The sequence below is a fragment of the Rhopalosiphum maidis genome, chromosome 4 (assembly GCF_003676215.2).
Source record: "Rhopalosiphum maidis isolate BTI-1 chromosome 4, ASM367621v3, whole genome shotgun sequence".
Classification (NCBI taxonomy): Eukaryota; Metazoa; Arthropoda; class Insecta; order Hemiptera; family Aphididae; genus Rhopalosiphum; species Rhopalosiphum maidis.
Window position 1 is genome coordinate 51,267,690 of NC_040880.1, and position 17,453 is coordinate 51,285,142.

General features: G+C 28.4%; 1 protein-coding gene across 2 annotated transcripts; it reads left to right on the forward strand.

Annotated features, from left to right (window-relative positions):
* Positions 1-8,567: 8,567 nt before the first annotated feature.
* On the forward strand, positions 8,568-14,852 carry LOC113559215 (cathepsin L1). 2 transcript variants are annotated; one of them, XM_026964838.1, is made up of 6 exons: positions 8,568-8,887; positions 11,594-11,699; positions 11,771-11,923; positions 11,982-12,185; positions 13,780-13,971; positions 14,034-14,408. In XM_026964838.1, the coding sequence occupies exons 2-6, from the start codon at positions 11,598-11,600 to the stop codon at positions 14,406-14,408; spliced, it is 1,026 nt and encodes a 341-aa protein (XP_026820639.1). In that variant the 5' UTR covers positions 8,568-8,887; positions 11,594-11,597. The 2 variants fall into 2 exon arrangements, with proteins under 2 accessions (XP_026820639.1, XP_026820638.1); XM_026964837.1 differs by lacking the exon at positions 8,568-8,887 and adding an exon at positions 10,195-10,401 and having other exon boundaries at positions 14,034-14,852.
* The last annotated feature ends 2,601 nt before the right edge of the window (positions 14,853-17,453 follow it).

Consider the following 17,453-nt stretch of genomic DNA (forward strand, 5'->3'; position numbering starts at 1 on the left):
CAAAATAAATATGATTATAATTTTTATAGCAATAATTGCTTTTTACGGATTCAGTATTGAGAATAGATTGAGGATTAAAAAAAACATTAAGTTTTTACATGATTTATTAAAATTAGCCTTTTAGCCTGCAGAGCAGGACAAGAAAATAAAATATGGGGAGGTCGTTATATTGGGAATAATGAAAAAACTCATCGTCTTGTCCTCCAAAATATTGTCATCTTTTAATTTTTATATATAGGTATAATATTTGATTTGCCTAATAAATAACCCTGGAAACTTAGTCCCCGAAAAAATAACCAGCTAAGATCTTAGCTAAAAGCTTAATATTTAATATTATATATATAATATAATAATATCATCACAATGTACTATAATATTAATACTAATAACACACTATTAAACTTGCTAATGAATATTTGATATAGCGTACGTGTGCCGCAAGACAAATTTTCACAATGATTTATATTTTTGATTATCAGTTACGGACGTCACTCCAGGTCTCCTTACTACGAAATTCGACATAAAAGGCATGTCCTTAGTAAATGGTCGGCCATACGCATAGGCGTGCGCAGACATTTGTGGCAGGGTGGGCTAAATCAATAAATATTAAGAAACCTGAACTCTAATGGAAGAAACAATTAAAATGTTACATACTTTAATTTACCTACTCATAATCACCCACTATTTAAGGAATAAATCATTCATATGATTAAAAATAAATACATATTTATTTTAATTAAATAAAAAATATTGTAATTGCCAACACAGCTTAATACGATTTCGCAATCTGTAATGGTAATATGACATGATATGTTATCAATTTTATTATTTATTATCATTGTGTATCAGTTATTTTTCACCTACCTATTAAATGTTTTATGATTTATGAAAAATCAAAAATCGTTATGTTTAGAACATGTTAAACTATGTATACAAATTTCGGTACGGCTCGCAGAGTGTGCCACGGCCCACCAGATCCCCCCTGTGCGCACGCTTATGAGTTGGAATACAGTAGATTCTTATAACTTTGACAAAGTTGTGTAAAAATTAAAGTCACCTTTTGAAATAACACCTTTAGTGCTTTAAACTTTGAAGTGTTCATATTAATTTATTAATTTTAAATAAGCAACTATATTAATATTCGTTCTACATTAACGAAACAATTAAAGTGATAGTTCCTAACTGCACGCTTTGTATAATATTGCACATTTGCACAAATATAATGGAATACATTTGATTATTATATAGGTATTATCTCACGACTCACCACAATCTTTTCATATTTATACCACTATTTTTAAAATTTAAAATTAAATTCTATAATTCTTATAATGTATGCCTGTTGTACTTTCTTTCGGACCGTCCAACCATTCCCAAGAACCACGGGTAAACTCGTTGTCATGTTAACCAAAATAATGTTAAATCGGTTAATAAATATTCATTTTGTTTCTATACTTAATTGTTGATGATTTAACGACATTTTTAAATAAAGATATTTTTTTTTACGAATTTTTCAATAATATATTTTATTAACCACTATGGTGCCTTTCTAACAATCTTCTACAACTTTGACAAAGTGGGGTAAAAATTAAAATCAGCTTATAATCTTGATACATAAAGTGGGATTAATATTTCAACCATTTTTTTACTTCTCTAAATGTTTTCTGTTTGTTAGAAATATAGAAATCCAACAATCCCGAACACATTATACTTACATGAGTATAAAGTGAATCGCCACTGCAAATAACGTCAAAAATGACATTGTATGCGTTTTATTAAATAATATGTAGATATGTTATATTATAACGTTTTATAATTAATTTCAAATTTTACACACAGTTAATCGGTAGTGCACAGACTTATACTGTCACTTTTATATTGCTATTCTCGCGAGCCGTTCTCGCCAAGTATATAGAATTGTCCCTGACGGCAGGCTTCAGGCTCATACCATAATCACGGTAACAATTAGTGCTGCAGAACGGAGCATTTCTTCGGTACTGGTTATAATGTATTATAGTTCCCCGTCAGAAAGGTAAAGCAGGAATTCTGCACGGTTATTTTATGTCTGTAAACTTATCACCGTATTGTTTGGGGGTCCCGGTCGTTTCATAGATTTTATTCGGCATAAAGATAGCCAAATATGACTGTGAAAGACTCCCTCGAAGTCTTCGGAGATAATTCATGTACATCGTTTCCAGATACTATTTGTCGTGAACTCCGGCGAGTATAGTTGGATTAAGTATGTCAAAGCGCTAAGTTCTCATCACCTTACTACACGATCAACAAATCTACAAAATTAATCGTTTTCTGTGTTGTTGATTAATAGAATAAAAATCCCGTTAATGACGTCATGTAAATATTTTAATGATTTACGCGTTGATTGTGTATGGATGAATAAACATTTTATAAAATTACTGATGACCGTATTAATATTATTATTTTAAAACATAATTTAAGATTATTTCTGAGAAAAAATTCTTGTCATAAATATTAGTATAATTTACTAAAATAATGACTAAAAACGAAAATAAAAATTGGTAAACAACTCATATTCGTATAGGTACAAAAGATAAAATGCTTTCCTTCACACACGGGACGGCTAATATAATGTGCGTTAATTCTGCAATATAATACAATTTAAATTATATCCAGTCGTGGCGTTGGTTTGATCTAAGCGGAATTCGCCTGCAGTAAATAGCTATACACATTCGTCCACGAAACCATTTTTACTGATTTTCATATATGATTTCGGGCATATACGCGTAGACGTTTTAAACACGTCATATTATTGGCACATTATGATTTGCGGTTGTAGGTTTCATTCAGCTTTTTTGGTCTAACAAAAAAATTCACACCGACACATCAAACGATATCTGGTGCGCGTGTCGCACAAGGTGCGTCGAATATCCATTGAATTATCATGGAACTGCAACGGTGCAGGCAAACTTTTACGCGTCTTAAACACTATCGTAAATTACACGAACAGACAATAAAATAATGAGCGATCGTGGTCTACAGACCTGCTGTGTCCGACTACGATATATTATAATATTATTACCTATATAATAATAATAGATTACAAGACAGTAGTGTAAAAAGTTTGGTGTCCCAAAACGAAACACAGACGATACGGGTAGTTGATTTAAAAATAATATTATAATACAGTGAATCGATAGATCTTCGTAAACGTGAATTATTAATTATTAAATTATACTCGACGGTTGTATAATATATTGAATTATGCTTTTTTAAAAGAAAGGTTAAAACAAAAAAAATAATCACAAAAACATCTACATCAATATACATTATTAGGTTAAAATATTAAAAATCGTCGGAAATTTTTCGAAATTAAAATACTTTGCTGAATAAACAAGCAACGACGTCGTCAAAACATACGCGTTGTCATGATGTTATATTTACGTTACCAATCAATGGATCGGAAATTGCCCACCAATAATATAATAATAATAATAATAATAATAATAATATATAATATAATATAATATATATATATATATTTATCATTATACAGTCCGTGGGAATATCCGACGTACGAACGCGCATAATATTATATGTAACTGACTTTGGTGCCTATTGTAGTCATATTGCACTAAACTTATATAATAATACATAGAAGTTAGTTTGTTAAGTTAATTTTGGTATGATTAGTGTTGTTTGACATGTTTTTTTCACGTATAGTTCAATCGAAAGAAGTAAAATATTATAATTAAAAATAAAACACCTAAAAGTACAAAACAAATAATAAGCTTTCTCATTAAAATCAAATTGATTGTAATCTAAATCATATACACGACAATTACTAGAGTATATACAAATATACAATAGTTATTTTATCTTGTTTTATATCAATTTATTAAAATACTTAAAAATAATTTAAAAGCTAAATTGTGTTTACAAATACATATTATACATATATATAAGGCCGTAAGTATACTGAAGGCGTCTAAAATTATGATTTTCTTGGGCTATTTTTTTCTCCCAGTCCGTTACTGTTTATATATATTTAACAAAAATATGGTCTTAAAACATACTCCAAAAACTATAAATTAATCATATTTATTATAAAACGATTTAATGAGAAAAATGAACACAAAGTAATAATATGTGTTATACTATTATGATACTATTTTTCGTATTTCTTTATACTGGCCATTTTTTGTCAAAAATAATAAAATTACTGTCGTCAAGGAAAATATTAGCTTCATCGTTTATTTCATGAGTATGAAATACAAACATTTATAAATTATGTCTCATTACCAATTCAGAAGTGTGCTGGATAACTACTAACTGCCAAATCGAATATTTTTGAACCGTCATCATAGTTTATTTTCATTTTTTTATTTTTCTATCTTGTATCTATCTAAAATTATATTAACGTTTTGTGGTCACAATGAACAAAATTAACTTTGGAAGTTTACCTAACATCTCATCGGAGTCTAACCTGCAGTTGTTAGGAATAAACAATTTTAATTACCTACGCCGCAATACCATTTCCATGCCGAATATATCTATTACGGAAAATTCTAGCAGTTTGTTGAAGGACGTGATCGTTACAACTATTCTATCGAATAAGTCGGATCAGCCGAAAACAACCATGAATGACATGAACCTAATCAAATGTAAGTCTTTGCCTAACATTTCTACATCAATAGAGACTGACGAGTTATCAAAAATAAAAAAAACGAAATGCCTATGTCGCACCGCGGTTTCAATGCCAAATTTATATACAATAATAGTCGATGGCCAAGAGGAGCAAAGTGATTTAACTGGTACGCAGGAGCTGATACCAGCACCTGCACCACCTATAACGGATACGACACGTCGTAAACGTAAATCTTTATGGTGTAGAACTAAAAAATGTATGAGACTGATGCTATGCTGTGCTGCGCATAGTTGAAGCAGTTTCAGTCGTTGTTGAAAAACGTATAAATATTATATATATATATAAAATAATATGTTTATGTTATGTTTTTTTATTTTCATGTTTGTTTATGTTTATGTTTGTTTGTTTGTTTATATTTATAATGTTTATGATTACCTAATATCTTGAATAAATGTTTTTGTTAACTTATTTCATATTGGTTTTTACTTCGTATATTATTAAAAAATTAATTTATACAATATGAAAATTATGACTGTATTTTTGAATTGTAAAAAACGCATAGAAAATCTTGTGTGGAATAACTGTCAATTTTTTTTTACCGAGGAACAAAAAATGTATTCACAACATATATCGAACTATATTTATTTATTTATTAAAAATACGGTCTGGTATCTCTACATTTACATCTCTATATTTAAATATATTATATATGGTATACTGATATTTATTTGTATTATATAATATGATAATGTGAAAAGTTTAAATTTTTACATTACTATGAAATGTTATTAAATATCAAACTGCCATATCAAGTTAATAATAAATTTGTAATAATTTAATTTTCGCTCCAAACATATTATTATAAGTCCATTTTTCATTCATGGTTTTTATTTCACGCGTACAAATTGGTAATAAATAATAATATATGATATATGCTACCCGTTCCTCCAATTATTAATATGTTGTTTAACGATTTTCGGCAGCTATTTATACACAATTGCATTGTTTAAATTCGAACGCAGTGAAAATATATTAAAACAATTGAACATTGCCCATACGTCATGACGATGACATACCTTGCCACGGTTATCGTTTTCAACAGTCGTGGTGGATGAAACGTTCACTTTGAGTCCGCACACCGTCTACGGTCTACGTATCATTAGTAAATAATATTATGCTTTTTGTAGTGCGACCATTGGCGTCCGTGGTAATTGCCACCTTGTGCGAGTTCGGTCTGTTCGATTTCGTAAAAACCAACTAGGCCGCCGGTTCTTTGTTGTCGGCTTGTCGGTGGCTCTAGACGTCGTACACTCAACACTCGCACCCGTGATGATATTTGGCATCGGAGTCAGTGTCGTACTTACTATTACTGGTGTCCCAGGGCAATTATTATTGGTTGAGCATAAAACTTCCCATTTTCCCCTAATTATTTCTTTTAGTGTTTCGTGATTACTTATGAATTTTTGATCTCCCTACATACAGGGCCGACGAAAGCTATGGGTGACCTGGGCGCCAAACTGAAAATTATTTTTACTTAATTTATCATTTAATACGCATTAACAATATTCATTTATATCTAATGTCATTTTAATTGAAGATTGGTACACCTGCAAAAATTGTCTGATATTTATATAATTAATTAGTTTTAATACTAATTATAGTTATAAGTATCAAATTTAAAATTACTATTATTTTTATATTTTATTTTATTTTTTTATGCAATGCGGCAATTTTTATTAGTTAATAATCTTATTACAATATTATAGAATCAGGTAATAAAGTAGTAAATTATAATACAAAATACATAGGTACCTACTAATTTTATTTAAATTTACTAAAAAAAATAAAATAATTTTACTATACTACTCAACTAGTCGCGAGCGCGCGCGCGCGCGTGTGTGTGTGTGTGGGGGGGGGGTGAATGGGCCAAAACATGTTTTCCCTCACGGCGCCAATATTTCTAGCGCTGGCTCTGTGTATATATCGACTTAATCCAAATTGTTTGTTACGTACAACATTATTACGTGCAGACCGTGCAGGAACTACTATTTAAAATAAAGATCGAAGCATGTTTACTGTTTAAAATCAAAAAGGTGATCAGTGATGATAAAAAACAAAAATATATAACATCCATCAAACTCAAGATTTATAGATTATAATCTATAAACCTTGCATTAAACTAATACATTTATCGGTCATCATTCCGTTCAGAATATAAAATTAACTTTTTATGCCCACGTTTGGTACTTTGATATAATAGCAGACATTATGTAACCAATTATACACGAAGAAACCGACGTATACAAAATATTGGGACTAAATATATTTTGTTAAAATGTATTATTTTGCGCAGGGGCCAGGGGTACTGATGTATTACTATTTATACAATTATATGTTAATGTTATACACATGGGTGCAACTAAGGGGAGGGGCTTAGGTGGGCTTAGCTCAGCCCAGTTTTATATGTTAGCGTAATCAATACTAGTGGTGTAGCCGGTGTAGGGGAATAGCCCCCACGGGTCGCTAATATCAATTTAGCCTACCCAGAAATAGAGCTCTAGTTGTGCCTATGGTATACATAACCCGGTAGGCGGTAAACGTTAACCTTATACTGTAAATAATAGATATAAAACATTGTGTTAGACTTTATATAGTATAATGTTTATTATACTTTGTATAAATACTATAAACCATAGCCCATAAGGGCCATAAGGTCTATGATAGTATTTGTATTGGTGTTATCTCCATAGGCGTGCGCAGACCTGAATTTTGGGTGTGAGAGATCATTTTCTGCTATGCGACGTATTAAAACATGGTTACGTACTTGTATGAATCAAGATAGATTTAGTAATTTAAGTATTTTGAATATAGAAAATGATATAAGTATCAATAATGAAGACGTTTAAAATATTTTTGAAAAAACTGAAAGACGTAGACAATTACATTAAAATATATACCTACCGATTTATTTATATATTGTGTTCAATTGTGTTACTTATTTAACTACAAATTATTATTATTATTTTTTTTTTAATGAAATAAATCGGTTTATTTATAAAATTATAAATTTGTATTACTATAATATTAATATTATATATGTGTTCTATGTATGCTACTTAAGTCAGAGTTGAAGAAATACAGGTATCCTTAAAAATATGTACTAATGTACATTGTACTAACATATTATAATTTAAAAAAAAATTCTTGGGGCTTAAGCCCCCCTAAATATTTTTACTATTTGCGCCACTGTTGGGCCCTATCTTAACAAGACACGTGCATATCTTAATAAATTATCATGCCTGAATAAACATTATTTAAATTATATCACATATTAATCAGTAGTATTACTAGTACCAAGTTATATAATATTTCATTAGATAGTTGGATCTAAAATCTATTTTCAAGATAATTGCAATATATTTTATTTTTTATTTTTACTTTTGTAGTCAATAACATCTAGCTGTTATAATTATAATAAGTTTTACCACACAAATTTAAAATATTTTAAGTTGTATTATTTTTTTTTATCCCAAAACATAATTTTTACAACATATTTTAGAAAAAATATCATTTTTATTCTAGTAACATTAGTTAAAATACGGACCCATATAAATGCTATAGGACTTAAATAATTTTAGGGCCCCAATTACATGTCGGGGGGTGCCCAGGCACACCCGGACCCCACGTGCGCACGCCAATGGTTATCTCTGTGTAACAGTATCGGTGCCCTGTGGGTCAACAGCAGGCTGGCACAGCTGACGATCGAACAAAAACACAAAGAGGAGACCGCGCGAACAACCACAACAAAAACAACAAGTAACAACGACGACAACCACCACCAATCGCGATCAGCTGAAATCGACGATGGAACGACGGGTCGCGGGGTAACTGTAAGTGAAGATCGGGAGGAGTAGGGACCGGAATGGTCCCCGAATTCGTAATAGTCATCAGTTCATCACATTATATATGTTTTTTTTATATACGTTGTTTGAATCACTGAACAATTGTCAATTGAATGCTGATTAGTGAGTCACGTCTCAACCGTCCGTTAGTAGTCGTTACGTAGACACGTAATACGTACGATAGTTACGTTTCCATCTGACTATTTCCGCGTGACAACGGAAAACGAACGCAAATCCCATTACGATTCATTAAGCGTTTCGTTCACTCGCTGCATCTCGTCGAAACGACCTAGAAAAGGTCTTTCCGCTCCGTCTAAGCAGCTCTTTGTTAACGTCATCGTCATTCTCCAACCATTGTGAGGTAAGTTTAATGTTTACTTAAACAGAGAACTCGGAACTACAGCAACAACTGGTCGTGTCGTCACCGTCGGTTTTAAACTCCGAAGTCCGAAGTTTGAACTTGTTATTATTATACTATATTATATAACATTGTTTTAATTATGGTCATCGGCTCGTTGTTTACTATTACTTTTATAAAGTCCAATGAATGACATCTCACGGCCGTCATTATTTGTATCCTCTTCCTCATCTCGTTACCGTCCGTTTGTTCTCAACTGGTAACGAAATTGGCCGATTAGTGTGTTTGGTGATCAAAATTTAAGCTTTTAGGTACATATATGTAGGTACATACGCGATAATCTATTGTCTAGAATTTTGGAAAAAGTCTAAACAGTATCTATTTTCTATACGTAATTCTAAATTATAACTTACAAAACAGGTGTTATAGTAAATAGTTATACTAGGGATTATTTCCTATTGCCTATAAAAGTACGATATTGTAGGAATAGTTGGATCACAGATTATAGTCATATTGTTGATGAATGATGATGACAGACGAGAGGAGGTCGTTCATAAAACCAATTTTTGTAATAAATAAAATATATTGATTATTTCGAATATTTTGATACTTTATTCCATAGGATGGGATCACAAGGTTGGAATCGAAAAAAATATAATATATGTCGATAAATTGAGTATTGGCTATTTTACTGTGAACTGTGATGAGCAATAACTGCTCACAAATCATCAACAATTGTCAAGTAAATTGCACTTTTACCATTTCCTACTAGTCATGGTCGTTTAAATATAATGATAACTGTTGATACTTGATAAAAACTAAATAATATTAATTAGGACATACCTACTACATATCATCTAAAATTAATGTTGATGTTAAAAACATAATATTTATAATATTTACTCTTTTAAAATTGTTATTATATCCCCGTAGGGCGTAGATTCAGGCGGGATTGGTGATAAACTCTTTGATTTTTACACAAAATGTGCAAGTCAGTATTCAATAAACAAATATTGTTATTAATAAAGTAGTTGCAAATAGATATTATTGTTTGTTATCGTGTTACGCTAGTCCCCAAGTCCGCAGTTATCACATTGGCTTATATAACATGAGTAATATATTAATTTATAAATTTTATACGTATTATAATATGAAAAAAAATAGCATGTAACAGACAACAGTAAATATTTTTCGACAATCGACGATAATATTGTTAACGTCTGCCGCCGCCCGCCGCCCCTTCCATGTCAACGTTCGACCTTCGTCCCTCTCATCGTTCACTTTGTTCGTTGTTATTGTTATAATAATATTGCGCAGTTGATATAATCGTTCACACGTCCATCAGCTTGCTACATATCGAGCTGTATTCTCTCTGCTGTTCATCAGTACGCTACTACATCACATTCACTTAGGTTCTCATACAGTTTTTTTTTATTGAGGTGCACGTCACTGCTAATTAAATTCTTTTTAGTGTATTCATAGACAATAATAGCTTACAGTTTATTTTATTGTCAACGGTAAGTCGATTTTGAAGATTTTTTTTCACTCGATGAGATCTAACAATAGTGTTTTTGTAAAATGTTTTTGATTTACTTACAATTATTTATTTATTTGTTCATTTTCATGTATCACCGTAGATAAAAAAATAAATATCGCTAGCTTAACCGGTGTTTGAAAAATATGCCACTGATAGTCTAGTCTATTGTAGATGCCTATAATATGCAATTTTTTTTTGTTTGAATTACAATTTTTAAGTACACTCAATAACTTGAAGTTTCTTGTCTAATCAGATTAGATTTTTTTTGCCAAGAAGTCAGTCAAATGATTTGTATTGTGACAGGTTTTATTTTTTGGAACGGATCTATTGTTTTGTGATTTCTGTCATAGAAATGAATACCCATTTCAAAACTATAAATCTATTGAGTTTTTTAGACTATTTTGGATAAAGTTTTAAATCTCAAGGTTTTGCTAAGAAAAAAAAATGGTTGCTTAGTAATCATTATGTACTTAACAAAATTATTTATATTTTTTCTTTTTATTTTATAAAGCTTGTGAAATAGGTTAAGTAAACAAATTAAAATATAATATTATGCTAAATGTATAGTGAGTTTTAACAATTATTTTTGAAAGTTTTTAAAAGATCAAAAAAAAACTTAAATAACTCAATAGGTAAACTAGATTTGTGCTCGACACTAAGCATTTACTAATTTAACCTTTGTGCTGTTTAGTTTTTTATAATTAGTTTCTTATTGTTTATTAGTGTTGTATGTTTCATTACATGCAAAAAGTATATAATGCCTTACATTGTATATGTATTATCTTGAAACTTGGAAATCAATATCAGCAATATACATTTTTAAAAAATTTGCATAAATAATTACTAAATGCATTTGGTTTAATTAGTATTAATTATTATTACATTACAATACTTTAATATGATGTATTAAAGGTTATCATTAGAGACAGCTTTGATAATATTTAAATTCCTAAAATGGGTCAGTTTAATAATTAACATTTGTTACTATCTTATATCATTCCAATCCACTTTGATTATTTTTTTATTATATAATTGTTATGTAAATGGTAAATCTGTTTTTTGTCATTAAATAATTATTATGATTATAAATCTGCCAAATTGTATCCAATTAACTATTAATATTATTATAGAAATATGTTTAAATAACACTTGATGAATATTTTTTTTTCTAGCAAGATGAAGGTAGTTCTAGTTTTGGGATTGGTGGTCTTTGCCATCAACTCAGTAAGCTCCATAAATTTAAATGAGGTTATTGAAGAAGAATGGGGTTTATTCAAAGTATGTATTATCTTAACATTATTACATTTAGGGAGTTGATGTATTTATTTGCTTAATTATTTTATTTTAAGGTTCAATTCAAGAAAATATATGAAGATGTTAAGGAAGAAGCATTCCGTAAAAAAGTATATTTAGATAATAAGTTGAAAATTGCCAGACACAATAAATTGTATGAAACTGGCGAAGAAACATATGCCTTGGAAATGAATCATTTTGGTGATTTGGTAAGTATAGAAAAATATAATATTTTGTATGAATATTATTAATTTTAAAACATTTTAGATGCAACATGAATATAGTAAAATGATGAATGGATTTAAACCCAGTTTGGTTGGTGGTGATAAAAATTTCACTGATGATGAAGCTGTGACTTTCTTGAAATCTGAAAATGTTGTTGTTCCAAAGGCAATTGACTGGAGAAAGAAAGGTTATGTAACTCCAGTTAAAAACCAAGGACAATGTGGATCATGTTGGTCATTCAGTGCTGTAAGTTTTTATTAAAAGTATTTTATTAATCACTGTATATTTTCTACTATTTTTTTTTTTTATTTCTAAAATGCATCTGCGCAAAATTATATTAATACAATTAATACATGAGTATTTAACTCGTAAAAATCATTTAATATTTATAACATTTATTAAATATTAAGGTGTATTAAATTGATTTAACAAAAAAAAAAAATTATTTTTATTCATTTACTTATAAATGTATGGGTACTTAAATAATTAAATATTTCAAATTAAACCTATATAACGATATTTAAAATTTTTTTTTTGATATGAATAAAAATAAAAGTCCAATTATAGTAGTTAATGACAATAGAAGTGTTTTTAAAATTAATCGATTTAGTAATTATTGCTATCTATAAAATGTTATCTATTATATTTGTTTTATTTTTATTTTCAAATTGTGTTTAAATATTGTTTCTTTGAGTGAAGCAGTATAACATTATTCTGAATATTTTTTATATATTTTGTAAATCATTATGGAATTTAAATTACTATATTATTAAACACAAAGTCAAAGGAAATAAGGCTAAAAAAACTGAAAATACCCATTATAGTAATCATGATTAAAAGTAAAGGTATCAAATTATTGTTACGCAATATCTTAATGCTATTAAACAAGTCGAGTATATTTTTATGAATTAATTTCATTGTTTTCTTTTGTTTTAAATTAAATTATTAAATTATGTGTAATACAATTTGTTTTGTTTATTTATGAGATTTATTTGTATTATGATTAAGGTCAAGTTATTTTTATAGAATTGCCACATCTGTTCTGTTAGGTTCTAACTCTATTTTTATCACCCATACATTTTATATTAAATATTGTTAACTGTATAGTATTACATTTTTTCAATAATTTTTATAAATTAACTGTATTGTATTAATACCTATACTAAAAATATTAAACTGTTGTAATAATAAAATGAGTTCTTTTTACCTTGCCAAGTTTTTAAAAAATTAGGACTAATTATTGAATGTTTGTATCCATAATATAGTACAAAGGAAAATAAATTATTCACTTAAATTACAATATAAAGATTACTTTAGACTTTATAATAGTCTAAGAAACATACATTTATTTTTTCCATATCTAGTATAGTTTACTTTTATTCATCTGTATTTCATAATTTAAGTATGTTTGTCTGTTATATAAATATTTTTGATTATTTTGTTACAGTAATATTATTTATTATTAATTTTTATTATATTTTAAGGATTTTTAATCCTTTAATTATTATTCTTTTTTAAAATAAAATATAACATTTAGACAATTCTTTATTAGTCTCCACTAATACATAATAATAATACATCATAATTTAATTTTAACAAATGCTGAGCATGTGTAGATAATTGATGACTGCTGAGACATTTTTTAAATTCATAATAATATTTTAATAATATAGTATGTGATCGATATGAGAATTTTTTATGTGGCATTATTTTATTAAGTCCAAGTGTAGTACACTTGAATAAATATTAGTACAATATGAATTTTGTATTTCCTATCTCTATTTAATAATCCAATACTTTTTCTAATAGTTAATATGTTATTATTTTATTATGAAATTAGACTGGAGCATTGGAAGGACAACATTTCCGTAAAACTGGTGTGCTAGTATCATTGAGTGAGCAAAACCTAATTGACTGCTCTCGTAAATATGGTAACAATGGTTGTGAAGGTGGTCTTATGGATCTTGCTTTCAAGTACGTCAAATCTAACAAGGGACTTGATACTGAAAAATCTTACCCATATGAAGCAGAGGTAAGATATTTATGAGTTTCTTCAATAATTAATTAATAATATTTATTTGAAATTATTTTTAGGATGATAAGTGTCGTTATAATCCAGAGAACTCTGGGGCCACTGACAAAGGTTTTGTTGACATACCAGAAGGTGACGAAGAAGCCCTCATGCATGCTTTGGCTACTGTAGGACCAGTGTCCATTGCTATTGACGCTTCATCTGAGAAATTCCAATTTTATAAAAAGGGTGTGTTCTACAATCCTCGTTGTAGTTCCACAGAACTGGACCATGGAGTGCTTGTTGTTGGTTACGGCTCTGACCACAAAGGAGGAGATTATTGGATTGTTAAGAATTCATGGGGCAAGACTTGGGGAGATCAAGGTTATATATTGATGGCACGTAACAAGAAAAACAACTGTGGTGTTGCATCTAGTGCCAGTTATCCTTTAGTTTAAATGTTTTCAATTTAAAATTGTTAATTGTAAACTATTTTTTTAAACATTTCTCAATATTTTTTATTATAGCATTATTAATGTTTCACTTAATTATTTATAAGAATGTATTGATTTCCAAAACAAATTTTAATAAGACATCCTTCTATTTTAAGTTTTTTATTTAAACCTATTTTGTGTTTTCTCTCAAATATCAGTTATCTATGTTCGTACATTATTCTTAAAAAATTATTAAAGACATTGTTGTATGTATTAATGCCATGGAATATATAATGTAAATACATTTTTGTAACTTTGGAAAATATGCCAGGTTAACAAAAGCAAGACAAATCAAAAAATTAACTATTATTTCATATTGTAAAAAAAAAAACTTATATAAAGTAATATTCCTTATTAGTAGAGTTCTACATAACTCATAGATTAATATAACAGTTTTTTAAATGAATACAGATAATTGTAATTTAATATTTACATTAATTAAGTTAGTATAATACATACTTAATGATATTATCATTGTGTCATTTATGGTTAATTTACAATTGTCAAAGACTAGATATTTTAAGTAACATTTAAGGTTAGGATAAAACATTAGTATAGTTTGTGACTATAAAAAAAATTGTTCGACTAATTGTGGTAAAATATATTGATCTCCACAAATAAATCAAATGATTATATTTTTATTTTATGTAAACTATTCATTACATTTAAATTAGTAGACCTACTAGTTGTAAGCTCTACAATGTGTTATAATCTTACACTGGTTATACTGATGTCTTAAATACCAACAAATGTATATCACAAAGGAGAGCCATTTCAATTTTTTAAATCCAAGTTAGCTTATTTTAAATTTGATTTTTGACCTATAATCAAACTAGATTTGATGTAATACTTTCTGTAAAATAATAGTTTTATTAGAAATGTTTACCAAAATATTCTATATATTTTTTTAAATATTTTTTGAGTAGAGATGGAATGGACTTTTATAAATAGCAATAATTGTTATTAATTTATTATATAAAATGGATATATTATTAGATAATTAGAAGTAATTCATTGATTACTTTTATCTGTTTTATCAAAAATGTCTGGACATGTTATTTTTGTCCGTTAAAATAAACACCAAAGTAAACTTTTCTGTTTAAGATTGTTGTACATGTCATAATATTTTTAGAAAACACGATCAGTTCATTGAATGCTATTTATGATTAGGTATATAAAAATGACTGCAGTTTTCCTAATTTTGGATACTACAAAAACCTTTACTTTTGAATACGTTCAAGTCGGTAAATATAGATAGGTTTTAAAGATTAAGTCTTCTATAGTTCCATAATGTTTTTTTTTATTAAATCATAAAAAATTTGAACAAAACCCATAATAAATTAATTACAATTTTCATGATTCATCTTATCTTCTGTAAACTTACCCTTGTTTTGGAGATAGTAGAGTTATACAATGATAAATCTAAATCACAAGTTATTATCAATATAATATGATCCAATTTATTGATACCTTATATAAAAACCATATTATTTTCAGTATGAAAAAGTAGTACCATAATATTGCAAATTTTAATTTAAATGTCAACACTTTAACGGTATGTATAGTTTATACCTTAGATTAGGAATCGCCAACCTTTTTAAGTAAGTGAACTACATTAAAAATTGTACGTCTGGTGAGATCTTTAGGAAAAGATTTGTTTGGTGAGAAAAAGGGTCTTAACGCAAAAGAACAATATTTTCATAATAATAATAATAATAATAATAAATTATAATATTTTAAAATTGTAATAGTACACGAGAAAAAGTAAAAAAATGCATGTTTAATTCAATAATGGCTTTCTAAGTTGATACATTTGAAAATCGAAAGTTTATCTGGGCATGATAAACATAGGTACCTACTTGCCTGTAATGTAAATAAAAAATAAATAGATAATAACTGTAGAATAATAACGATTATATTAGCGACTTCGAAAATACAACATGCAACATAAACATAGCATTTTCAATTAATAAAAAACACTATATTAACACTATATGGACATTATGGTTTTTGTGAAAAAAAATTAAACTTTTAAGAAAACATATACATCAAATTTAATTGTAAACAGATAATATAAACATTTGGTGAAAATTTCAAGTATTTACAATGATTCGTTTTATAGCAAAATAAAAAAAATCGATTTTGTCGAAAACTGGTTATACGTAACAATTTCCGTTTTCCGTTACTTTTTTAAGGTTTTTCCCGATGCTCTTGAAAACTATTGAATTCTTTTTACTTTTGACCCCCAAAGTACCAACTAGATTCATTTTCTTTTTCAAAGAGGGACTGAAGTTAAATATCTAAGCATTATTATTACTCGTACTTCAAAACGTGATGATAGACACAAAAATAAATAAATAAAAAAAACACATCATTGTAAAATCAATATATTCATCATTCCGTTTAAAATCTAAAACTATATTTATATTCATTTTATTGTTGTAGAAATTTAAAATTCTAAATAAATTCTATTAAAAACTAAAATATTGACAGTCAAATAATCGTAACCAACAATAATAAAATATTCCGACTACCTACCACGCGATTGATGATGCCACTGATGGTACGGTACCATTGGTACATACCTATATTCCTAGAAAGATCGACTGGTTGGCGACTGTAGAGCAAAAACAAGAGTAAACATTAGTTTTCTTGGAAATGTTTCACAAAATATACAACTAGCGAGTATTTTGAAAACCCATCACTCCACGACAACGCAACGTGTTTAAATAGATATTTTTTTAGTAAATGTTCTTAGTCGTTTTTTTTAAGTTGGTTATTTTTTCCCTATGTATTTTTCCATGATTCATCGTGCAGAATAATTCGCTGTCTCACTTGGTCGCGATTTCCCGAACGTCTCCGCCCGAACTCGCAAAAGGTTTTCGCCGTTGCGGTATCGCGCGATAGCAGCAGACGAATAACAATAACAATATTATCGTAAGTACAACAACTATAACGTGGATGGCTTTTCGCCAGTCTTCATCGCCGCCATCGGTCACGCCGTTTTTG